This window comes from Protobothrops mucrosquamatus, unplaced genomic scaffold, assembly GCF_001527695.2.
Source record: "Protobothrops mucrosquamatus isolate PMUCROS unplaced genomic scaffold, P.Mucros_1.0 scaffold1274, whole genome shotgun sequence".
NCBI lineage: Eukaryota > Metazoa > Chordata > Lepidosauria > Squamata > Viperidae > Protobothrops > Protobothrops mucrosquamatus.
The window spans coordinates 302,373-329,403 of record NW_015387480.1 but is presented as its reverse complement, the minus strand read 5'-3'; the positions used below and the strand labels follow the sequence as shown (position 1 = coordinate 329,403).

Here is a 27,031-nt window from a genome sequence, read left to right as displayed (position 1 = left end):
GTTGGGGACTTTAAGTCCTCCTCGTTCTCTTATATCCTGCATAATCTTGAACCTAACTCTTGGTTTCTTGCACGCCCAGATAACTTTTAACAAATACCAAAGTACTCCTTAAAATGTATAAAAATAAAGCAATTTAGCTGTGTATAGTTACCTATAGTAATATATAGGTAACTCAGTTCACATTATACAATAAACCAAGTGTTCACATCTGTCACTCACACTGCCTTGGAATAAAGGATAGAATTTCCAATTAAGAACCAAAGAAAGAAAACTCTAGAACAGCACTGACTAAAATTAAAAAAGGATTAGTCCCAGTGGTGGGATTCAGCTGGTTCGCACCACTTCGGCAGAACCGGTAGCTAATTTTTTGTTGCCCAGGCCCAGAATGGACTTCCAGAAGCGGCATCCACATAGAGGACCAGTTGTTCACATATTTGAATCCCACCACTGGTTAGTCCCCAATCTTAACTACAACGAATGCATCCACGAAAATAATTTGTCATCTATTTAAAATAACATTTTGAGAAAACCTGGATAGAATTGGTTCCAAAGACTGTTTCATTAGTTCTTCAAAGATATTTAAAGGAAGATGAGACATTTCATAGGAAAATATTTGAAATTCAGTTAATACAATATTAATTATTTCAAACTAAAAGTTATTAACATGGTGATTTATGACTATTTATGTAAAATTTAGTTTTCATAGTTTAGAAACAATTGTGCTTTTTTACACAATACACACTGCCTATTCAATATGTTAAAGTGTATTTGTTTCCCACAACTAGGCCCCATTTTGCTAAGAATTTCTTGGCTTATTCTGGATGAATCTTTTGCCTGAAAGGAGCTGGGCCAGTTCTACCAAGCAGCAAAATGAAGCAAGCTGCTTAAGGAAACAGCACATAGGAGAGGTATGATGAAAGTAGCAGCTGAGCTCTAAATGGTACAAAAAGGCTTTTTAGCTATATGAAGATTTGGTGTTAAGTTTGCAGTAACAAAATGTCTTGAAGCACCATCAGTAGAAGATTAAAAACTGGGTGGTATTGTTAGTAAAATGTGATTGTTCATGGAGGAAAATAGAAAGCACAGGATGCAATAATATAGAAAGTATGTGCAATTATCCAGTAAAGTTCTAAGTTAAGAAATAAGATACTTGACACAAATGTTTTAAGAGTTTGACATTCTTCCTCTCCCCCAATGCCAGACCAGAAAATAAACTAAAAGCCAGTAATTTCTTTTTTTTAAAAAAAAATCAACAAATATTTCATGCTCATTTGGTAACTATTGATGTAACAAGTTTATAATCTCAGATTCAGAGGGCAATTATACAAATGATTGTGGAAGATAAATTGCATTAAATTATTAAATTTTTAATAACACGGGGAAGCAACAGTTTAATGGAAGCAGGGATGTCACAATCTCATGAAACATAACAAAATAAGTAGATTCCAGAAACATTATATAAGGCTAAAAAGAGAAGTAGGATTTACATTATTGTCACTGAAACCCTCTAATGAGGTATGTGCATTCAGAACAGCAAAAGCAACATTATTCCTGAAGTAGCTGTATCAAATGAGGACTGGTGAATTGCTTATCCATGAAAGCAATCTATGCATACTTCATTTGAGAAAATATTTACTATATGTTCTAGCTTAGTCATCTATAGTAGTAGTCAACCCAGAATGTGACTTTGAAGCCACTTATTTGTTAATGCTAAACAGACAGAGCTTGATGCATGTCCTAAGTGCATTTAAATGAAAGTGAAAATTACTTGGCAAATACCCTGCCACATACAAATTGATCCTAATATCTTTCCCAAAGTGCAACTTTAACCTTAAAACAATAACGCAGTCTTTTCCAAAATGGGTCATACAATGAGAGCTATTGGCTACAATAATCTTCAATAATACTTCCGTTTACTCAGCTAGCATGAAGGATTATGGAGATGAGTTTGCAAAAGCTGACCCTCCAGGTTTATTAAATATTCAGTGAATGTTCTGTATGCCTGCTGCGTATTAAAACCAAACTGGAAAATGCTACAGAATACCATATGTTAAATACTTCAAACAATTTTGGAGCAGCTCTATTTACTTTTAATAATTTATTTTAAATCAGTTTATCAGATATCACAACACAATAAAACAGTAGTAAATCATAGTGTCATAAATATTTACTAACTAATAAAGTGGTAAGTTTGATCCCCCCCCCCGAGTTAAACTATGTGCATAGTTTTTCATCATTAATGTTGAGCTTTATTCTTTTCCTACCAATTGTTCTACTTTGGTGATTACTCAATTTCTATACTTTTCTGAGGTATTATATCATGTGGATATTCAACAACATAAAATTCATGATTTAAGATTAGGTTTTCAGATTTCTACTCCTTTCCCACTATCCAATCTCTTTTCTCACTAGTTTATTATGTGGCCTATATAAAATTTATCATTAAAGACCACCATTTAAACCAGGGGTAGTCAACCTTGGCTCTTTTATGACTCGTGGACTTCAACTCCCAGAATTCCTGAGCCAACTGTGCTGTGCTGGCTCAGGAATTCTGGGAGTTGAAGTCCACGAGTCATAAAAGAGCCAAGGTTGACTACCCCTGATTTAAACAAATAAGATTGGCACCCTAACTTCATTAATGACAGATAAACTTATCTGTAAAAATAAGTCTAGAACCTTAAAAAGATCTCTTGTCAGGAATTTAGTACCAGGCATATGAGAACTGCAAAAGTGCTCAGAAATCAACTTCTGGCTCTCAATATAGAGGTATGAGCCCACATTACTAAACTACAAAACAAAATCCATTCTCTATGAAATATTACATTTAAAAGGTGATTACCTTTACTTTCTAATGTGTTCTCATATTCCAACTTGACCTCTCTTGCAAAGAAAGTTATTTAGAAAACAAGTGAAATACAATTTGAAATGCCATCTTGACTGAAATAATCTCAAAATATTACTTGGGGATGGAATTAAAGGTATAGTTTTCAGGAAAAAGCAAATGTTCTTATATAAAATTAAACCAGCTGTTTTAAACTTAAGATTACCCAAGAAAATAAATTTCATCATCTACAGACCTTGAGTCCAAATGAAGCATCCTCCGAGGCTAAGACTTCAACCTGAAATTATAAGGAGAAATAAAATTTCAAAAGTAGTCACTTAAAAGTGAACAGAGCCACAGAGTTCGTGAGGAAAATAAAAGCTAGAACAGACACACCGTGTCACTTAAATCCATATATAAAAACAGCAATGTTGATCTAAGCAGAAATTATGCTCAGCAAAATAATAAAAACACTTTTTAGGGATGGAGGAAGGGACAAAGACTTAACAAATTGAGTTTTTCATGCCCTAAAAAAAAGTAGCTGAATAAGATCTGGCACAATATATAATATTTATTCAGTAGTTTGTCCCCCAGAAGGCAAGCTGTAGCCTTGTCTTGGATGGGACTAGCATTAACATCAGAAATCAGTCACATTTATTAGGGAGGGGATTATATTAAAGGGGGAGGCTTCAAAACTGTAGTTTTTTCTTAAACTACAGGTAGTCCTTGGCTTATGACCGTAATAGAGCATGGCCATTATGGTTGTATGTCACTACAGCCGTAAAGCAGGTCACCACGTGACCGACTCAATTTTGCAAACTTGCTTGGTTGGGATTAAGCAGGTCCCTCCTGTCTAGAAAGACGAAATGTAAATTAAAAATCAATAAATAAAATAAAACCACCATAGTTGTCAAGTGGATCTCTTGTCATTAAGTGACTGCCTTGGTCATTAAGCAAATGTATTCTCCGCTGTGTGTTTTGCCAAAAACTGGAAATAAACACCGTTTTTTGGTAAAAATGTCATAAATTATGGTCATGGGACCATGGGACACTGCAAACAGCCATAAATGCAGATCGTTTGCCAAGTCCCTGAAATGTGGTCATGTGACCACAGGGGGGAATCAGAACTTTCGAACCGGGTTTAAGTACATTTGGGGCAATGGGGGGGAGTCCATCATAACTTTGAATGCTAGATAAGTGATCACTTATAAGTTGAGGACTATCTGTACGAAGAATTCTAAAAAAATACATGAAAATACACTACCTTAACTCTGAAGTTTCATATAAGAAAATTTTAAAATCTAATGTTTTAAATCAGGGGTTCCCAACCTTGGCCACTTTATGACTTGTGGACTTCAACTCTCAGAATTCCTCAGCCAGCCAGTCCACAAGTCATAAAGTGGCTAAGGTTGGGGACCTCTGTTTTAAAAGACTTAATTGGAAGGGTCACATAGCAGTAGGTGGCTCCAGGGATCACATTTTTCCTGCCTTCACAAACAGCCTCTGCTTCAACTCCTCCCCCCCCCCCCGGGCTTATGTCTCCCCTTTGAGCCACCTGGTCCTCCACCGCCATTCCAGCTAACTTTTGGCTTTTACTTCCTCCTGCTACTGGCCTGGGGACCAGGTGCTTATCAAGGAACACCTGGGACACACAGCAAGTGCAGCAGTTCAGTAGAGTCTCATCTGGCAATGGGATCATGCCAGGACTGCAAGACCTGGAAGCTGCTGGAAGACCTGGAAGTGGACTGGAAGCTGCTGAACTTTTGCAAGGCTTTGTAAGAGAGGGCTGGGCCAAACGAGCAGATGGCCTGCAAGTAGCCTCTGTTGGCACGGGGCTCACCTCCACTCCTGGCCGGAGCCTGCATGCCAGTTCTCCAGAAGCATTTCCAACATAAACTGCATCCCTACACTTCCTCCAGTTCTGCTGCCACCCCATACACCACTTTCCTCAGTCACCACATTTGCCTGGGATGTGCCACCTCTTCTGCTTCTCCTGGTGATGGACTCATCTTGCCAGCCTGTCCTGATATGCTCTCCACAGACTGCCAGCTATCAATCATTTCACCAGTGGGAGAAGATAGACTCCTCTGCCTGAAACACGGTCCCACTGGTTCAGTCCTGTGCTAAAATCTCAGACCAGCAGCAGGAAAGAGAAAACATGGAGATCAGCTGGGAGAGGCGGTGGAGTACAGCAGAGGAGTGCAGCGTAGCCAAAAGGGCAGAAATAGGCAGGTGAAAAGGTGGAAGCAGAGGCAGTTTGCACAGGGCAGGAGAAATGTGAGGTTCTTGCCTAACAACCGTGCAGTTCTGGCCTGATGACTGCAATCTAGGCTGCCATCAGTAAGCAGCATGGTCACGTGATCTTTTGCTTAATGACTGCTTTGCTTAGCAACAGGAATTGCAATCCCAATTAGGGTTGTAACTTGAGGACTACCTGTACTCAAATTCTCTGATACAATATTTCATTTCCTGTCAAGAGCAATCTGGTAAAATATCCACAAGTTCTATTTGTTAATAGGAAAGGATTTTGCTCTCCGTAATATATGCATATCCTTTTCAGTTTTATGCCCTCACCCTTGCACACGGATGCATTTGGGAAAGCATACGGTGGTAAAATAAACCCTGCTGGGCACTCGTGCAAAATGTAGGGACTGCAGGAATTGCTTTTCTGAATAGATTACAACCTTCTTTGGAAGGAATCCCCCTCTAGTGGAAGCAGAGAAGTACTTCAAACAATTTGGGCAAAGATCTTATCATGCACCTAAAAAAAAAAAAATCCCAAGAACATCTCTTGGCATTACTCATCTGTTTTTCACTGATCAAAGTAAGTAATAGGTTCAGCTATGAATTCAAGTAACCTACTCTTAAACAAAGGCCATTTGTAGCTGTGTGGATTCCACTGAATTGAAAACTTCTCCAGCCATTAAAAACATAGCAGAAAATGGAAGCTTTAAAACCACCACCCCCCGCTTTGAGTTCTTAGGTGTTCACAGGGGGAAAAAAATCTCCCTCCCTGTCTGCTATTAATGTATCCTGACAGTTAATTGTGCTGGATTTCTCATTAGGACATACGGCACTTTTTAATTTGCAGCATATTGCTCAGTGTCTATTTTGAACAGCAGCTAACATATTAATTGATACAAATTTTGAACAAAAGAGCACTACAGCCTCTGTTTACAAAAGATCAGGTAGTCCTCGACTTACGTCCATTCGTACAATGATGTTTAAAGTTACTAAGGCAGTGACAAAAGTGACTTATGATCGTTTTTCACACTTAGGACTGTGACAGCATCCTCGTGGTCACGTTATCAAACTTCAGATGCTTGGCAACTGGATCGTATTTATGACGGTTGCAGTGTCCCAGGGTCACCTGGTCACTTTTTGCGACCTCCTGACAAGCAAAGTCAATGGGGAAGCCAGATTCACTTAACAATCAAATACTGACTGAAAAACTAAGTTTGATTCACTTAACTGTGGCAAGAAAGGTTGTAAAATGGGGCAAAATTCACTTAACAACTGTGTTTTGCTTAGAAGTGGAAATTTGGGGCTCTATTGTGGTTCTAAGTGAAGGACTACTATACATTTTTAAACATATACTTTAGCAAGAGTTTACTCCATTTAGTCAAAATGTGCCTAAAAAACAAACAATGCAAAAATAAAAAAAGCATCAAATTAAGAAGTTATCCAAGCAAAGTTACCAAAATCAATTCTGGCCATGGGTCTACATGTTTTTTTGTACATGTACAAAATACTTCCCATGCATTCATGGGGGGGGGGGGAGTCCTGAAAAGAACACTTTATCCATGAAAGGGAAAAAAAGCCTTTGAACTGTGTTTGGCAAAGTCTAACTACTCATAATTTTCTCATTAATACACGCAAATAAATGGTCGACTGCTTAACATTTATAATCCTAGAAACTGAAAATTTTGCTTCATTTGCTCTTTTACATACCAAAGTAGATTTGAGGGCAATGATATATAATGGGAAAAGGTTGCTAATAGTAAAGAAGAACATATAGTGTATTATTGTGATCATCTTGCATTTCCCCCAAAACTGCTTCACTTACAGATGTATTGAAAAGCAGAAATAACTCATACTAGGAAGACACAAATTGGCTGGGGAGCAGTATTCAGAGCTATTTTACCAGTTGCAATGTTTCCAAGGCATAATTTTGCAAGAAAACACTTAACACGATGCCAGGACATTATGTTGTGTATGAGTGTTTTGCATAGTGATAAATTCTTAAATCTCAGCTTGGCTTTCTCATTTGTGTTTACTGAGACCCGCTCCTCCAGATTTCAGTGGGAGTCTTGTTAGTGAGAAATGTGCTTGAAAACTAACCCCAAAATATGACCCAGTGCTAACAATAAGCAATAATAATAGCTAATATTTACAGTAGCTGGTATGACAAATTAGTATAAATATTTTCAAATTGTAGTTACTGTTTCAAAACAAACTATCAAAATGATTCATATTGAATGGCCCTTTCTTTCAGTTGACTGTACCAAGGTTCCTCCTTTTCTTACATTGGAGTTCAAGCTAACTAGGCCTGACTGCAAAAATCCAAATGGATGCTATGTAGAAGCAAGGAGATGCGGGAGACTAACTCTGTTGCCTACCACTGGTTGTCCCCAAATTTGCAGGCCATATGCAGCAGCCCCTAGCTGGTGTACAGAGGGTCTGATAAATGCAAAAATACAACCTTCCCACAAAGCAACCATTAATGTAATCCTACTTTTTTTATTTTCCTTTCTCAAAGTGATTTTCCAACAACTGAAGTTTCCTCCCTTGCTCTCCACAATTTATATTTGAGCAGAAGTTTTATGCTGGTCTGAAATGTCATTCCTTATGTTGGACCTGAATTGAGGAGACAGGTTGAAGTCACAAAGTGATTTGTGATTTCTCAAAATTTCTTAACACAATTTACCTAACAAGAGTTCCTGCTGGCTATATATAATGGGAACTTCCCTCCCCTCTCATGTGAGTATGAAGTTTTTCAGAGAGCCATTATGGAGAAAGATGTCATGCAGTCCTTTCTCTTCTACTTTTCTTAGAGTTGTGGTGCTGCAGTGTGTCCTGGCTCTTTGGAAGAGGGTTTGGACACAGCTTATTTTGTGTGCGGTGGGGTGGTTGGTACCCTGATGGGATCATCAATATCAACCCTAATAGTGGAAGCAGACATGCAACAACTTGAATCCATAGCTCTACCCACCATCCAACCAAAATTCTGGACATGCTACGTCGAGGACACCTTCGTCATCATCAAACATTCCCAAATTGAAGAGACACACCACCTACTCAATAACATTCCCTAGGATCAAATTCACATGTGAAGAGGACAACAGACTCCCATTCTCAACATCGACATAAGGAGACTAGACAATGGAGAACTGGAAATCCGCGTCTACTGCAAACCCATGCACACGGACCAGATTCTCAGCTTTGCAAGCAACCACCCCACCGCAAAAGAAGTTGTGTCCAGACCTTCTTCAGAAGGGCCATGACACACTGCAGCACCACAACACTAAGAAAATCAAACAGGAACAGCTGCTTGACATTTTTCTCTGTAACGGCTATCCGAAAAACTTCAGATTCCACACCCAAACCACAACACACCACACAGCCAACCACCATTCAAAAACTAACCCTACCATACACAAAAGGGGTGTCGGAACTAACAGCCAGAATTCTCCAACCTCTAGGAATAACAACAGACCACAAACCCACAGCCACACTCTGCCAGGAATTATACAGAACCAAAGACAAGCTACAGAAGATGAAAGAAACAATGTAATTTACAAAATCAACCGTAATAATTGCAACCAATACTACACGGGACAAACTTCACATCAATTAAAAACCAGGATCCACAAACACCAACTGGCAGTCAAACGCCACGATCCCAAATCCTTAATCTCTACCACACCAACAGCAAACAGCACCAGTTCGATTGGAGCAACACAAAAACCATCAGCCATGCATGCTACCACCATCCCACACTTGTGAGTTCATCGAAGTCTGGCCATCCACAAGCAATTCCATCAATAGACACATTGACCTACAACCAGCCTATGAGCCCTTCAGGATCCAAATCAACTGCACAGTCAGCCAGAGACAGCAATGGCCCTCAACTAATTCATGCAACCCCCCCCCCCAACCAGCACTTCACCTCCCAATGACTCTCACCTGAAGTAACCTCCCCATCACAAGATCCACGACAAGACCCTCACTGGTGACTCACACCTGACCCATCACAAGACCCACCACAAGACCCTCACTTGACACACCCATATCTGACCCATCAGAACACCCAACACAGGAGCCTGACCTGATGGGACCCTGACCTGACGTGACCTCACTATCAGAAGACCTACTGACCACACAAAGCCCTTATAAACAGAAGAACACTGATACTGACATCCCCTAAACTCTGCTGAACATGTTACCTAGCCTGGTAATGAAACATTCGGAAACCAACCCACAAACTTGGAAAATGAACTTTCACCTCATAGTAAATGGTGTTAGATACAAGGCACATGTAAGCACCACTGGTGCGTGAGCTGCATTGGCTACTGGTATGTTTCCAAGTGCAATTCAAAGTGCTGACTGTCACCTTTAAAACCCTGCATAGCTAGAGACCAAGTTTCCTGAGGGACTGTCTTTTTCCAATTGAACCTATGTAATTCGGTTTAATAGATTGGGCATGCTGTAGATCTCATCGGTCAAAAAGCGTTGGCTGGCAGGGACCAGAAGATGGGCCTTCTCTGCTGTAGCCCCTCTCCTATGTAATATTTTCCCTTTGGAGACTATAATGCCTCCAACCCTGTTGGCCCTAATTGGATAATTAGGTAATAAAAAAAATTACATGTTTTACAATTATAAGCTGCCCAGAGTCACCCTTTGAGATGAGATATAGAAATTAAATAAAGAAATAAGAATTTATTATAATGTGAAACTAATAATACATGATCACTTTTCAATTTGTTTTCACCGAATATGCGGTTGGAGCAATGTCTTTACTCCTTGTGTATTGATTTTAAATGCAGTGACTTTTTATCATTAACAATAATCCCAAAGCAAAGAACATGAAGAACAAAAGAAACATGTATCTATCTAAAAACAAATTAAGAAAAAAAAAAATCACAAAAGCAATAATGACAAAACATAGTTGCAAAAATGGAGCCAAGTTTCTGGGTAAGCAAATATAATTTTTATCTTGTTCTAAAAACTTATAGCATTTGGAGAAAATCATAACTAGGAAGAGATGGAATTCCACAATCAGTGCCATAATTAATGAGTCATTTCTGACATCACTAAGAAAGCTTCATAAGTTAGCTAAATGCTACTTTAACAGCATGTAAATACAAGAAGCTGGCCTTTTTTAGCATAGTAATAGGACTCATATTCGGAACAGGCCCATTCAAAGGAATGATGTAGTGTTTGATAGAATCATACAGGTCAATAATTTTAATTCAAGGAAATAAAATGAATTAATTAAAATAAAATCTGAGAGTGATTGCATTCCCTTTTATTGTACCTTAAAAATCAGTTGTGATCTGTTTTTATTGAAAACACAAGTACTGATCTGTAGAATGATTGATAAGAAAGTGCTTTGCTTTGTTTTCGAATAGCAGTTATTGTGTGTTTTTTTTTTGTTTAAAATTATTTTTACAAATTGGAAGCAACTTTGGGAGATTATCCTGACAGGTGGGACGTTAATGCTGTAATCAATACATTTTCAATAAATACATATTTTTAATGTTTTTAATATTTGTTAGTGATATATTGATACGAGCAAATGGAAGGAATGCTGTCATCTTTATTGTAATACCACAGCATGAGCAAAGTGTCCTTGAGCTTCTGTGTTGTCTGAATATGCTAATAGGGAGAATGAGGAGAATTTACAAGAAGGTGTGGGATGCAGGGAAAGCAGGGCAAGACAAATTGATTTAAATCAAAATGATTTAAATCACCCAAGAAAAGACCTGATTTAAATAATTGATTAAAATCAATTTTCTAATTAATGTATTTTCTGAATAAGCACGCATACTAATTACTTGCTTGATAATTAAAGCATTGGTGTTTGTCATCCATTTCTGATCATACAAGCCTGTATCTGCAAAACTACAAAGTTTAAGTAGTGATAGTGGGAAAATTGCTAAATCAAAGATACCCAATTCTATTCTTATAATGTGGTAACCAAATCATGTACATAATAATCTACCACATGCATTTTATTCAAAAGTAGGATTCATGGACTTCAATGGGATTTTTCTAGATCAGAATGGCAATCTTACAGGCGTTAATTAAAAGGCAGAATAGAGTTCATAATGGAATCAAAATACATGTCCATACTATTTGGATGTAAAATTAAATATTAATATTTGCAGAAATTATAATAAACCCTATGGTTGGGAATATACAATACTTCTAAAAGCTGAGCTCTAGATCAAATATTTTTGCTACATTTGGCCATTTAAATTGAAAAAAAAAATTCAGCCACAAAACATTCAAGACTCTCTCTCTCTCTCTCACACACACACACACACACAGCTTCATAAAACCTTATCTATATGTTCCCAGGAGCAAGCAAGCAATCTGGGGAGATTCTATATCAGTGGTGGCGAACCTATGGCACGCGTGCCCTGTTGGCACGTGCGCCACCACTGCCAGCAGCAGGTCCATCAGGCCGCCACTGCAGCCCGGAGCAGGACCCCCGCCCAGCACAAAGGAGGTGAAGCGGCCAACTGGCAAGCTCGAGTAGAGGTGGTAGAGCAGAGGTCACCAACCATTGTCGATTGGTGGACTGGAAGAAAAAGGAGGGGGAAGCATTTGACATGTGTGCATGCGCGCATGGGGCTGCGAGCACGCACACGCTGCAAAGGGGGCGGGGTTAGTGCCTGCGTGATACTCACTAGCCCTGCCCCGTTCTTGCATGGCGCGGCACCGTAATTGCACCCCGCGGTGCGGTGGTGGCCATTTTTGCACCTTGCAGCATGGTGGCCCGTTTTTGCGCCCCTGGTTTTTGCGTGCCAGAAGCGGCACTTGGAGGCACCTCCCTGCCCTCCCCCCCCAAGGGCACCACAATGCTGATGCAGCCCTGGCACTTTGCGATAAGTAGGGTTTGGGTTGCGGTTTGGGCACTCGGTCTCTAAAAGGTTTGCCATCACTGTTTTATATAATAGGCAAAATATAATTCTACAACTGTGAATCTGGTTGCTTCCGCCTCACATTTTCTTAATTTAATTGTACTCTGTTTTCACTTGTTTGTGCACATTTTATTTATGAATTTTTATTGCATATTGTTTCTTACGTTTCTTGGGGATTTTTCAGTAGTCCATAAATGTAATAAATACACACTCCTAGCTTACTTATGGCTCCTGTTCAGATGGTACATTGCCATTTACTTAGCAGCAAACAAGCAGTATGTTATATAAGTCACACTAACAGTTAAGTTTATTTTTGACTTTGTTCTTTGAACACATTCTGCTTTAGCATTGCCTCCATCCTATTCCAGGGCCAATTAGAAACCAACCTGCCCTTAAACCTGCTGCCACCACAGTGCATCCAGAATGAGTCTGTGCAGTCTTACTGTCCCGGTAGCCTCAACGTACCACATTCCAAGAGCTGTTATTGGTGAATCCCTTGGCTGAAATTCTACCCCATCATAATTCAACATTGAAAAGCCCTAATCAATTGGCATGCACCTTGTTCTTGTTTTCTATCACATTTTTTCCTTCCCCATCATATTGTCAACCAATGTATCCTTAATTCAGGGGTGCCAAACTGCAGTCTGTGGGCCAGATGTGTCATGCCGAAACTGCGCCCACCCCATTGCCAGCAATGGAGAAAAAGTGGCGATACATCGCGACACATCATGTGATCTTGCAAGTTTGACACCCCTGCCTTAATTCCTTTAAACTAAAGATTCATTAGTCAACTGTTTGACCTTTTATCCACTAGGTCAGTGATGGTGAACCTTTTAGAGACTGAGTGCCCAAACTGAAACCTAAAACCCACTTATGTATCGTCGGATGTCGGCTGGGCATGGCCCATTGGGTGGGTGTGGCCCATTGGGTGAGCGTGGCTGTGGTGGTAACCGCAGACTGGGTGGGATTAAAAAGTTCAATCAATCAATTCCAACTTTACAAGATCTTTTTTTTTCCTACGAAATTGATTGATTGAACCTTTTTTTTTTGCACCCGGCGGCAGAGGCCTAAAGCGAAAAGATTTTATAAAACCCAGCTGAAGGCCTAAGACTGGGGTGATGGCGCACATGCCCACAGAGAGGGCTCTGCGCACCACCTGTGGCATGCGTGTCATAGGTTCACCACCACGGCACTAGGTAGAACAGAGTTAGAGAATCTTGTATCTCTTGGCTGCCATCTAGTGACTGCCTAGCTTTGTGCAACTATTGGATAACCGCTTTCAAGTCGTTTGTGAAGTATCTGAAAGAACTAAGGAAAGGCAGCAAAAAAGGTGTTTGTATATAAAATATCAGTGAGAATGAATATTGAGATAATATTCATGAAACAATGAATGCTACATAACTGAGAAGAATATGATTCCACTACGCCTTTAAATTCTATCGCAGACAGACACAATATCTTTAATAGGTGAAATGATATTTTGCTATAGTTGTCAGCTTTCAACTGAGTTTTGGAACTCTTCTCAGGAAAAATGGTTAAAATTCATAAAAGAGAAGAGAAGGGTCTTTGAATCAAATTTCCAGCATTTCATTTAATTAAAGGGAAAGAGGGAGTATCCATATGTACAAATATGTCTCATAGGAGGTATAGATTGTAGTTTCACTAGTGGCTTTCATAATGCTTGTTGCAAAGAGTAAAGAAATGATTGTAAATTTCCTGTCCCCATAATTTTTGTGAAAATATATAATTCCACAGCGGTTTCCATCCTACATAAGCCATACATCCTTAGCAGTGATATAGGGATGCTCATGTAGCAGCTAGCCTTAAAGCAGCTGGATTTTTTATGCAAATAGCCAGGAAGTGTGGAATGGCTGAACATAGCAGCCTGTCTCTTCAATCACAAGAATTTTCTTGGGACTCATGGGGCTGCCTGCAGCATTGATCCCAGGAAGTTGCATTTTGCTTAAGAACTTGCCAAAAGACTTTTCTGCTTTTGATCTGAAGCATATTTGATTAACACATAATTAAAATCACACAACGATAATAGATACACTATAATGTCTATGACAGGTGAGTTTAATAGTATAAGAGCTACTGGCTTCTAAAGACCTACATCATTTCAGAAGAAAGAAAAATGAATCAATTAGTAGGCACTATACAAAAGAGAAGGAAAAAAACAAAGCAGAGAATATTTTGTTTCCAAGCATTCTAATTCAGAGGATCTGATTCTGAAGTTATAATTATGCTGGCCTTTAAGGACAGAAGGTGCTTTAACTTAATATAATTTACATAATTTCTTAATCTGTAGAGAACATTTGTATACGATGTGAGCTTTGCCAGTAGCTAGGGAAAAGTACACAGTTCGGAATGAGTGACCGTTCCAGCAAACAAGATAGGCAGTTCCGACAATGGAACAAAATGATTACAAAATATATGCAATATACAGTTATGCCAACTGGCAGGATTTATTTCTATGAGGCATTTTATGTTGCATGGAACACGTTCTTTCTCAGTAACACGGGGACAACATACCTTTCTTTATTGAACTGCTTCACATCACAGAATGCAATGCTCTACTTTTAGAAGCGTGTGAATCACATGACCTTATGAAGCTGCTTTGAAGGGTTGTTCTGCATAAAACTTCCTTGAAGCGAAACACCTGTTCAAAGATTTGTGCAGGGCTAAAGTAAATCTTCTATGTGAGAAGCAGAAAATTGGTTTTTCTTTAGTGAGGAATAGGGTTTTGTGGAGATATTAGAAAACATTTGAAAAAGCAAGGGAAGGATGTGGGAGCTGGGCAGGGAAGAGCTGGAATATGTGATGATCTGGCATCATTCCCATAATGCAGCGGTTCTCAACCTATGGGTCGCGACACCATTTGGGGTCGATCGACCATTTCACGGGGGTCGCCAAACAAGGCTGTCCGCCATTTTTTTTCCCCTTTTCCGGCGGGTGCCTTACCTCCCTTGGGCTGGGCCAGCTGGTGGTCGGCCTGCTCCGTCTCTGCCGCTTGCCAGCTACGCCTCGGCCGGCGCAGGGGGCGGAACCACGCATGTGCGGGCTCCTGGGCAGGGAAAGTCCTTGACCTACAACCGGTTGGGTAGTCCTCGACTTACGACCGGTTTAGTCCTCGACTTACGACCGGTTGGGGGTCGCGGCATTAAAAAGGTTGAGAACCACTGCCATAATGGCAAGGCCAGGGTACATAGGAAGTTGTAGTTGTAGAGCACAGAGAAGTGTGAGGTGTTTCTGATGTCCTCTTATGAGATGATAGTGGAAGATGAGAGGCACTCAGTCTGGAAACACCAAAGGGGAGAAGGCAAGCAACTGGTTTCCTTCCAACTGAAATGCCCTGGGAGGCTATCATAGTTTGGGATCACTGCACCTTCTCTTTACTATGGCTTGCCCTCAGGCATCAAGCTGCATTTCACTTTCTAGTCAGACTAAGGACTATGAAGCTGCTGTTGTACTTCTTTTGTTCTGGGTGGGGGCATGATATACACAGAATGAGGATGTGAGTCATATAAAATGCCCTGGAGTGCTGCAAAAAGGCCTGTGGATTTGAGATTCCTCCTTTAAATCCTTTTCAAATTCCAACATCTATTCTATATTCCCAGTTATTAATTGTGAAATTATGTATGCATTCAGAAAGGGTACTGTATGACCATGTGCAATATAGGCATTATACTTCAGCAACATTTTTTTTTAAATAAGCCAATTCATATGGAAAAGATGTGAAAACGTGAACTCAAAAATACAAAACTCTAGCAGTAAATTCCTTCCTAATTTTAATTAGGATTAATTGTGATTGGCTAACACTGCAAACAAAAAAAGTTCTATAAAATATAGATATTCCACAATGATAAAGTAACATCAGATCTACGATATAGATTTTACACATGTTTCTTCCCCACCCAAAACTACAGATAGTCTTCGACGTACAACCACAGTTGGGTCCAGAATTTAAGTCACTGAGTGAAATGAGACACCCGTGTGACCATTTTGCTCAACAGTCACAGTGCAGGATTTCACGGAACCTGGGTTGTTAAGCAGATTGAAAGAGCTTCCTGATAAGGAAGGGAAGGCAGCTTCCTTCTTTGCACAAAAGGGAATTCCAGAGACAGGCTGAAGAAAGACGCTTGGATTTTTATGGTCCAAAGTTTCTTTCTCCAGCCTACTGCAGATGTTACCCCAGCCCACAGGCATGGGGCGGATGGAAAATCCTCTCGCAGGGAGCAGCAGTTTGCAACCTTCCCTACTGGCTTCTTCACTGAAGAAAGATTCAGATGACCAAGGGGTGCTGGCAACCAGTTGTAGAGTTACCAAATGCCCAAAATACAATCATATGTCCATCAGGGTAGGGTAGCAGTTGTAAGTTTAAGGACAGATCATTAAATAGCTTTTGAAAAGTCCAGGACGACTTTTAATTGAAGTTAGCAACTAATAAATGCAGAGACATTAACATACAATATTAGGCTACAGATTCAGACACGCACATGCAATTATGTGAAGGCAACAGTTCTGATGATCTCTAATATAGAGACTATTTTCATTACTTTGTTTGCCTACATATATAATAGAAGTGTAAATACAATACTTTAAAATCTTATAACTAAATTGATATTCTCCAATAACAGTCTATTTCAGTTCTGCACTTTGGGGTTGAAAGTACTGAAGACTGAGCATAGAGACCAAGCAGCTAATTTTACACAGGCTTTGAGGAAAGACTCAAAGTGCAGCCTCAAAGGTGAAAGGCTAGAGCTTTAATCTCTAAACTATCTAGCCTTGGCAAATCTTTTCAACACTTTCATGTTTTTTAGAGTCCATTTCATGCATACAAATGTATTCCACACAACAAAAAAGTGATTCTTTCAAATGAAGAACTTGTGCTTCAGATCAAATAAAAACTAGTCACTGATAACCTTCATTATAATTGCCTTTTCAAGGAGTTTACAAATATCTGCCGTTTAAGGGACTGCATACTAAACAATTATAGTCTAAGCAAAGAAACATGTAAACAACTTTTTGCTTCGGCTACAGGATTATACTTATGTAGAATACTTATTTTTGCTGAGAGCAAGAGAAACGAACAAAGGAAATAAGTGAGCAAGTCAATAAACAGCTGAAAAACCTATTTCCATATTGTTATGTGTCTTGAAATCCAGATCTTTAATATTTACATGGATATTGATAATTATATTACTTCAAATGTAAAATGATGCATAAAAAGTTCATTTTAATGCAATTGTTCACAAAAATGTTACTATGGTAATTCAACAATTAGTCCTACATCTCCTGCTGTATAACTGTAGAATTTACATGGTGAAATTTATTACAGTTAAAATATGACTTGTAAAGTATTTTCCAAATAGAGCTAAATATAACTATGTTTTCAATGCAACAGCATTTCTGTAATTATGTTACTTTTTTAAATCTACGAAACTGAACAATTATTTCTTCCTTAAGAGGCATACCCGAAACATTTATTTCAGACTAAATGTTACCAGTGATTATCTACCAGCCTACAGTAGATAATCTACATTAAGGAGGATAAGAAAATTGGAAGTGTTCTCAAAATCTTCAGACTGTGCAGTTGATGAAAGGCAAATATATTTAATTATTCTACACTATTATCACTGCATTCTCCGATGACATTTAATTCTATCCCCATATATATATAAAACCAGAGAAGCATATTTTTTTTAAAAAAGTGTGAGCTTGTCTCTTTAATTAAACATTCACAACAGTTAGGAAGCCCTGTAGACTCAAAATAACTGACTTGTGCTCATTTATATAACACCACTGAAGATAAAGATCACACTTATATATACAATATATCTATACGGAAAAAAAACCCTGGCATCCAATAAAACAGATTACTACATCGATTCAGTCCTTGCCCTGTTGCACCAGTTCTTCCTCTGCTCTATAGACTGGGGTGGTGATAGTGGGGATTAAAGTTCTATGAGCATCATCTTGTCATTTGTTTCTATACCAGTCTAGCAGAAATGTGTAATTCATTTGGAAATGAAATCTCTAAACTCATCAGTTAGAAATAGATAGTGAAAACAAAAAATAAACATCTAAAGACATGCCATCAAAATATAAAATCCACATTTCCCTTTTTTAGTTATAAAAACAAAGCGAACACTATATGCCCTAATTTCAGTTTCAAAAATAGATAAATAGAATTTTTTGAAGCTTTGTGTTTATTTTTTGTGAATTTTATTTCAAGGTATTTTTAAAGCCAGTCTAATATAAGGAAGTAACAAAAATATTTTTCTTGCTGCCACAAAGAAGAGGGAATCAACTTATTTTACAAAGCACCAGAAGGCAAGACAAGAAGCAATGGATGGAAACTAATCAAGGAGAGAAGCAACCTGGAATTAAGGAGAAACTTCCTAGCAGTGAGGACAATTAATCAGTATTTGCCTTAGAAGTTGTAGGTCAGGGATGTCAAACTGGCAGCCTGCAGCCTGGCTGCGTCATGTGCAGGCCACGCCCACCCCGGCTCCACAGACAAAAAAAGTCAGGATATGTCACGGTACGTCATGTGATGCCACATGTCTGAAATGGTATAGGGCAGAGATAGGCAACTGTGGCTCTTTTATGACTCGTGGACTTCAACTCCCAGAATTCCTGAGCCAGCTTGGCTGGCTCAGGAATTCTGGGAGTTGAAGTCCACGAGTCATAAAAGAGCCAAGGTTGCCTACCCCTGGTATAGGGTCTCCTGCTTGAGCAGGGGGTTGGACTAGAAGACCTCCAAGGCCCTTTCCAGCTCTATATTGATGTATGTATGTATGTATATGTATATATGTATGTATATATACACACACGTTATATACACATATATGTGCACATGCATGTATATGTATATACAGTATACATACATGTATTGTACATATATATATAGAGAGAGATGAAACGTATCCATTTGATTTATGGTCTTTTTCTGTCTTATTTCTTCTTACATCTTTTTCAGGTTGACCTTCCATCAGTTTTCTTTTTACAGATGTTGAAAAGATAACTGAAATTTGAAAGACTCTAAAACTCAAAATCAATACTCAGCTCAAAGATACTCATTCTCATTATTCACAATTTGAGTTTAATGTGAAAAGGCAACGAAAAGAGTCAGATTCAAGCAAATTCAAAAGGAGGGCAGAGTAACTAATAGCAGGTTCATACAGAATAAGTAGCATTGGAAATGTAGTAACGAAATATGCAAAAATCCCAGTCACGTTGAAAAGAAAAGATCTGCAGAGTAAACAGAGCTCTGTTTTGCAGGACCCACAAACGCCCTGAGTCGGTTTTCCCGCCAGTCAAGGTTGATGAGGCTGCATTTGGCTCCGACGGGCAGTTCTGAGAGAACATGGAACAAGCGAAGCGCCTGGGCAGCAACCGGCCTCGTGCGCTCGGCTCGCACAGCTGCTCCGGAGCCTCGGCAAGAGCCAATGACAGGGAACCGTCCCAGCCCCCACGCCGGATCAGCCCGATCTGTTTTTGTCTGCTTCAGCAGTAGCGCTCCACGCTCTCCGAGCTCTTCCTCCCGCCGCCCCCCAGCCTCCCTTGCTCCCCACCCCGCTCTTAGTTTCCATCCTGTTCCAACCATCATCCACTCTCTTTAATTACGCAGAACGAGTTGCAACTCATCCGCCTGGAAGTTATATTAAAAGGGGGAGGGGAAGGCGAAGAAAAAGGAAGGCTCCAAGAGGGACACAGCAAGGGGGGGGGGAACAGGAGAGGGTGGATTTGTGCCTTTAAAGATGGCGCCATAAACAACCCTACTCGACGTAAATTATCCCAGCAACGTTTTATTTTATGGCTGCAGAAAGTTTCGACCCAAATTCCTCCCTGCCGCTCTCAGCAACTCGCTTCGTACGCGCCCTCAGCGAACGGCAGAATTCACCCTGAAATGTGGCGCATACGCACGCACACACACACACTCCTTTTGAAAATATGTAAAACAACTTCGACGGCAAAAATAGAGAAACCTGCAACTCGCTGAAGGGGCTCTGAGATAAGAACAAAGCAAAAAGGAGACGTGGGAGCAAATTAGTTGCCAGAGCTCTTTTGAGTGTGCGACTCCTAGATTTATGGAGGTTTAAACTTGAAAAGCTAGCTGTAACCCTAATACAGCAAACAACAATTAAAGAGAAAACAGGGCGCGTGGGGGGGGGGAAGAAGCTCAGAGGGAGGGGTGCCTCTAAGAAAAGAAATGGCCTGCCATTTACGTTGGCCCCGTCCTCGGAGGGGAGGATATCTGCCCTCAGCACGCAAGCCTGCTCAGCATTTATACAGATTTACAAAGGCACATCTGTGCCTGTTGGAGGGCCAGCCTGACGTGTTTTTTTTTTTTCTCCTAGCAGCAGCTGCGGTTTCTGAGGAAACAAGGCTGATTTTCTAGTCAGGCTGGAGGATCTTTTTTCCAAGAGCCAACGCACGGGGGTGGAGGATAAGGCAGGAAAGGGAGGAGAGAGGGAGAGAAAGCTGCAGCCATAAAAATCTCCAGGGCTCAGCCGGGGGAGGGACAGGCCGAGAGAAATTGCTGGGAATTTTCTGCTGCTGGTTTTCTAAGCGGAGGTCTTTAGTGTTGCAATCCCTAACGTTTAGCCCAACTTCTGGAATAAACTCTCTTTTTATAGTATGGATTTGTATACTGAACCGGAGGCCTCACATTTCCTACAAAAGCAGCGATAATAGATCTTCCCACGATTTCATAACAGTTAAATGCTTCGCTCATTCTTTCCTTCCAGTAGGCCCTCTTACAACCTTTGTCATACATTATTGCTCTGACTTGGGTCAGCCCGCTTGAACATATTTGTCATCTATAATTCACAAGACAGACAAGCCTCTTATATGAAAATAGTTGTTCCCAGGGAAAAGTGCTTGCAAGCAGAAAGATGTTTTCTTCACATTTAAAAAACTCTTCCCCTTTCAAAAGCAGTTCCTAGCTACCAATATAAACAGATAAATTATCATGCTAATGAATGATTAACTCTGCTGATATGTGGTCCAACATGGAGAGGGAAGAGAAAAAAGAGAGTCTGGGCAAGCAACAGAGCAAAGCAACACAACAACACAACACAGAGAAGGACACATTTAACTAAGCGAAAGAAAGGGGCCTTTTAGGGAGGTTCTGGTAAAACAACAGTTATTACAGTTTTCAATTGCCACTCAGCATAGTAATTTAGAGTTGTAACTAGAAATAGTTAACTATATTAATATAACCATATAATAGTTGCCAGAATACAATTTAATTCAAGTAATGAACTAAAAATTGGGACAACTGGAAAGAAATTGAAATGTAGCCTAAGTAGTAACTCTCAAATAGAAGATGTTTTCTTCATCGCAGCAGTATTTCCTAATTTTGGTTTCCAATACTCTGTATTACAGGCTCCATTACTGCTGGCCAATGGGGGCTAAGGGTCAGTGGAAATGGGATATTTAGTTCAACAGCACCTAGGGCAGGGGTAGGCAACCTTGGCTCTTTTATGACTCATGGACTTCAACTCCCAGAATTCCTGAGCCAGCTATGCTGGCTCAGGAATTCTGGGAGTTGAAGTCCATGAGTCATAAAAGAGCCAAGGTTGCCTACCCCTGACCTAGGGATTCAAAGCTGGGAATCGCTGATTAGGAGGCAGCTATTTTGTGCACTTACAGGTCTTCTGCTTTAAGGTAGATCACTGTGTGGACACAGATTTGAAAATACACACACATGCACAATATACAGAATACGGGCAACAGCTCTAAAAATCTTAACGCAGGAAGATAACAGTAAAACAGACATCTGAGGTAACATCTATGTTTAATAACTTCGCTTATTCATAAGGAACTCAGTAATATAAAAGGAGTTGCCCCATATCTTAAGAGATAACCACTCCAGTTCAGAAATCCTAAAGAATGAACCTGACAGGCCACGAAGACATCTGGATTAAAATAAATGGAGTAAAAAACTGAAATAATGCTGCAGCTGGTTATCTTCTACTGAGTGCCCAACCAAAATAAAATGTGAACAAGGCTTTTTAAAAGCAACTGGCAGCTCTTCCAAGGAGACATGAAGAACAGTAATGCAGGATTTTAATTACTCCATCTGTTGGGAAACAGCTTAGCATGGTTCCTCCCGTTAATTCCTGACATATCCTTCTCTCATTCAGAAAGAAGGAAGACACAAGTAGATTGGCTATACTTCAGCAGATGCAACCAACAGAGGATACTTAATCAATGAAATGAAGGTAGCAGTAAAGAAATGGCTATTCAATTTTTAAAAATATTAACATGAAATGTAATAAAATAGTACTTTGGTCTTCAAGAAAATAGATTTTACTAAATTCAGAGCAACACTTATACAGATTCAATGGCAAGAGATGGGAAATGAAACTCAAATCTAGACATAAATTCCTAATTGGATCAAAAGCACAACTGCAAATAATTCCAATGCTTAAAAAATGAGAAAGCAGATATCGTTGCCTAAAAAAGTACTGAGAATAAAAAATTACTGAGAATAAAATAAAGACATATATAGGAGGTAAAAAAGAAACTAGATACTAAGGAAGAATATGCACAGATAACCAAAAATTCGAGGGTCAGTGTCAGTATCACAAAAGAAGAGATATGTTCAAAATAAAGAAATACAATGCAGTCAGACCCCCTTCAGTTTTGTAAATTTGTTATGCTGCAGCCTGATTCAACAGTTGTTGAAATTCAGTTTTCTCATTAATCTACACAACACCGCATAATGACAAACTGAAAACAGACTTTTAGAAATGTCTAAATTTATTAAAAAGAAAAACTTGAAATATCACATAAGTACTTAGACCTTTCATTCAATACTTTGTTGAAGCACCTTTGGCAGTAATTACAGTCTCGAGTCCTTTTGGGTATGATGCAACAAGCTTTGCACACCTGGATTGGGGGATTTTCTGCCATTCTTCCTTGCAAATCCTTTCAAGCTCAGTCAGGTTGGATAGCGACCATCAGTGGACAGCCATTTTCAGGTCCCTCCAGAGATGTTCAATAGGATCCAAGTCAGGGCTCCGGCTGGGCCACTCTAAGCCATTCACTCTAAATTACTCCTGTGTTGTCTTGCCTGTGTACTTAGGATTGTTGTCATGTTGGAAAGTGAACCTTTGGCTCAGTCTGAGATCCTGAGCACTATGGAACAGGTTTTCATTGAGGATATCCTTGTACTTTGTCCATTCAGCTTTCCCTCAACCCTGACCAGTCTCCCAGTCCCTGCTGCTGAAAAACAGCCCCACAGTATGATGCTGTCACCACCATGCTTCACTGTTGGGTTGATATTGGGCAGTGATGAGCGGTGCCTGGTTTCCTCTAGACATTTTTAGAATTTAGGCCAAACAGTTCAATATTGTTTTCATTCAGACCATAGAATCTTGTTCCTCACAGTCTGAGAGTCCTTCAGGTGCTTTTTTGCAAACTCCAAGTAGGCTTTCACGTGTTTTGCACTGAGGAGAGGCTTCTGTCTAGCCATTTTGCCATAAAGCCCAGATCGGTGGAGGGCTGCAGTGATGATTGTCCTTCTGGAACTCTGTCCCATCTCCACACAGGATCTTTGGAGCTCTGTCAGAGCAGAGTGACTATCGGGTTCTTGGTCACCTCTCCTAATAAGATCCTTCCAATTGTTCAGTATGAGCGGGCGACCAGCCCTTGGAAGAATCCTGGTTGTGCCAAACTCCTTCCATTTGAGAATTATGGAGGCCACTATGCTCTTAGGAACCTTCACTGCAGCAGAAATTTTATTGTAGCCTTCTCTAGATCTGGCCTTGCAATAATCTTGTCTCTGATCTCTGAAGGCAGTTCTTTTGACCTCATGGCTTTTGCTCTGCTACAGTATCCATAGTCAACTGTGAGGCTTTCCATAGAGAGGTGTGTGCCTTTCCAATCAAGGTGTAAAAACATATCAGCAACAATTAAGAGAAATGGGAGGCATGTGAGGTAAATTTCAAGTGTTGTTGCAAAGGGTCTGAATATGCCAATGTAATATTTCAGTTTTTTTTCTTTTTAATAAATGTACAATCATTTCTAAAATTGTTTTCACTTTGTCATTATGGGGTATGGAGAAAAAATGAATTTCAACAACTGTAGAATCAGGCTGCAGCATAACAAAATAGCTCCATTTTGCAATAAAATGGCAAAATTCAAAGATTTGGCAATTGTGAAGAACAGTTTGAAAGTACAGTGAGGGAAAAAATTATTTGATCCCTGCTGATTTTGTACATTTGCCAACTGAGAAAGAAATGACCAGTCTATAATTGTAATGGTAGATTTATTTTAACAGTGAGAGACAGAATAACAACAAAAAAATCCAGAAAAATGCATTTCCAAAAAGTTATAAATTGATTTGCATTCTAATGAGTGAAATAAGTATTTGATCCTCTATCAATCAGCAAGATTTCTGGCTCCCAGGTGTCTTTTATTCAGGTAACATGCTGAGATTAGGAGCACTCTCTTAGAGGGGGTGCTCCTAATTGCAGCTTGTTACCTGTATAAAAGACACCTGCGCACAGAAGCAATCAATCAGATTCCAAACTCTCCACCATGGCTAAGGCCAAAGAGCTGCCCAAGGATGTCAGGGACAAGATTGTAGACCTAAAACAAGGCTGGAATGGGCTACAAGACTATTGCCAAGCAGCTTGGTGAGAAGGTGACAACAGTTGGTGCGATTATTCGCAAATAGAAGAAACATAAAATAACCGTCAAACTCCCTTGGTCTGGGGCTCCAATTTTAAGCAGCACAACTTTAAATAATTGGTTTTAATTTGGTTTATTTGGTGGGGATTGTAAATACGTTTCTGTTTTTAAATATGTTGTGAGCCGCCCTGAGTCCCGTTGGGAGAAGGGCGGGATATAAATCAAAATAAATAAATAAATAAATGCAAGATCTCACCTCGTGGAGTTGCAATGATCATGAGAACAGTGAGGAATCAATCCAGAACTACATGGGAGGATCTTGTCAATGATCTCAAGGCAGCTGGGACCATAATCACCAAGAAATGGTGATGCTCTTTGGCATCAACTCAACTCGCCATTTTTGAAGGAGGAGGAATGCTGCCTATGACCCCAAGAATACCATCCCCACTGTCAAACATGGAGGTGGAAACATTATGCTTTGGGGGTGTTTTTCTGCTAAGGGGACAGGACAACTTCACTGCATCAAAGGGACGATGGACGGGGCCATGTACCACCAAATCTTGGGTGAGAACCTCCTTCCCTCAGCCAGGGCATTGAAAATGGGTCGTGGATGGGTATTCCAGCATGACAATGACCCAAAACACATGGCCAAGACAACAAAGGAGTGGCTCAAGAAGAACACATTAAGGTCCTGGACTGGCCTAGCCAATCTCCAGACTTTAATTCCATAGAAAAGGGAGGGAGCTGAAGGTTCGAGCTGCCAAACGTCAGCCTCGAAATCTTAATGACTTGGAGAGGATCTGCAATGAAGAGTGGGACAAATCCCTCCTGAGATGTGTGCAAACCTGGTGACCAACTACAAGAAACGTCTGACCTCTGTGACTGTCAACAAGGGTTTTGCCACCAAGTACTAAGTCATGTTTTGCGAAGGGGTCAAATACTTATTTCACTCATTAAAATGCAAATCAATCTGTAACTTTTTTGAAATGCCTTTTTCTGGATTTTTTTTTTTTGTTATTCTGTCTCTCTGTTAAAATAAGCCTACCATTACAATTATAGACTGGTCATTTTTTTTGTCAGCGGACAAATGTACAAAATCAGCAGGGGATTAAATAATTTTTCCCCTCACTGTACAGGATTGCAGCGTAAGGTTGATATAGAAATAATAATGAAAAAATCTTGAAGTGAGGTTCTAAATTACTGAAATAGGGCAAACTCTGCCCCTATATTTTTTAAAAAAGAGAAGAGTCAAAAACTGATCGCTGAGATTTAGACTAATTAAGCTTTTGATCTGTAAACTAGTGATTATTAAAAATTAATAAGGATTTATTAAAAACAATTCTTTTTGTTGAGTAATTGTATTAGTCTGCAGGAATGATGGACATATTTCAGCAAAGCATCTAGCTTGGTAACTAGAATTACCCCAATTCTAGTTGCCAAGCTATTTAAACATGGGTTGAATGGCATGATAATTAGGTGAATTTATAACTACCTTGAAATAATCTATATGGTTGCATCAACATTTGAATGTAAAATAGTCATGATCTGTGGTCTACTGTGCAATAGAAGAATAGGCCTAAATTATAGGAAGGTAGATTGTAGGAGGAGTAGAAAATATTTTTAGTAGAGTAATCCGATATGAAACCAATTAAACCAGTGATGGCTTTCCCAATGTTGGACAAGTAGACAATATACAGCTCTCTGCTAAGGGTGCTTTGATTCCTACACCAAGAGCCTAAATGGTGAGTTCCAAAGATAAGGGGAGATTATGCGAGATGGGCAGCTATATAAATCTAATAAACAAATAAAATTATATTGTTGTATGAAAAAGTGTTTACTTTTATCTGTCAGTCACCCACTAGTTTCATTAATAGACTATATTCTCTATGCTATCAATAATTTAATACATTTTTCTAGTACATCCTGCTCTCTTTTTTTAGGCTAAAAAATTCCAAACACCACAGCCTTTTCTTTAGTTCCTTGATAATTTTTGTGGTCTTTTCTCACACCGTTCTGTAACTATATAGCTTTTTTGATCTGCTACTATTGAATTGAATTTACAATGTTTCACTCTAAATTTGTATATACAGTGAATATTAAATTTCTTATTCCCTTTCTACTGAATTGAAAGAGGAAATTTACTGTTTTTATATCTCATAACAATTAATATTTTTATGGAGCAATCCATTACAACCCCAAGATTTCTTTGCTGATTTTTTTCTGATTCAAAGTAATGAAAGAAAAGGGCATAACTGCACATTTCCATCATTTTACGCTTGTTTACACTTACTACATTTGTCAATTACTGAACACTCATCCAGTGTGAAGATATTCTTTTGTAAATTTTTACAATTATAATTTATTTTAACCATGTTAAATAATGTAATGTTAATATGGTAGTAAACCTAGCTGT

At 39.4% G+C, this 27,031-nt stretch overlaps 1 protein-coding gene across 1 annotated transcript in view; it reads right to left on the bottom strand.

Moving 5' to 3' along the window:
* The window catches only part of ARID1B (AT-rich interaction domain 1B), a 378,023-nt gene that overhangs the window by 170,550 nt on the left and 180,442 nt on the right, over nucleotides 1-27,031 (bottom strand). Inside the window, exon 5 of the mRNA XM_029285097.1 lies at nucleotides 3,078-3,119. Within this exon, the coding sequence (XP_029140930.1) occupies nucleotides 3,078-3,119 (42 nt within the window). The remainder of the gene's footprint in view (nucleotides 1-3,077; nucleotides 3,120-27,031) is intronic.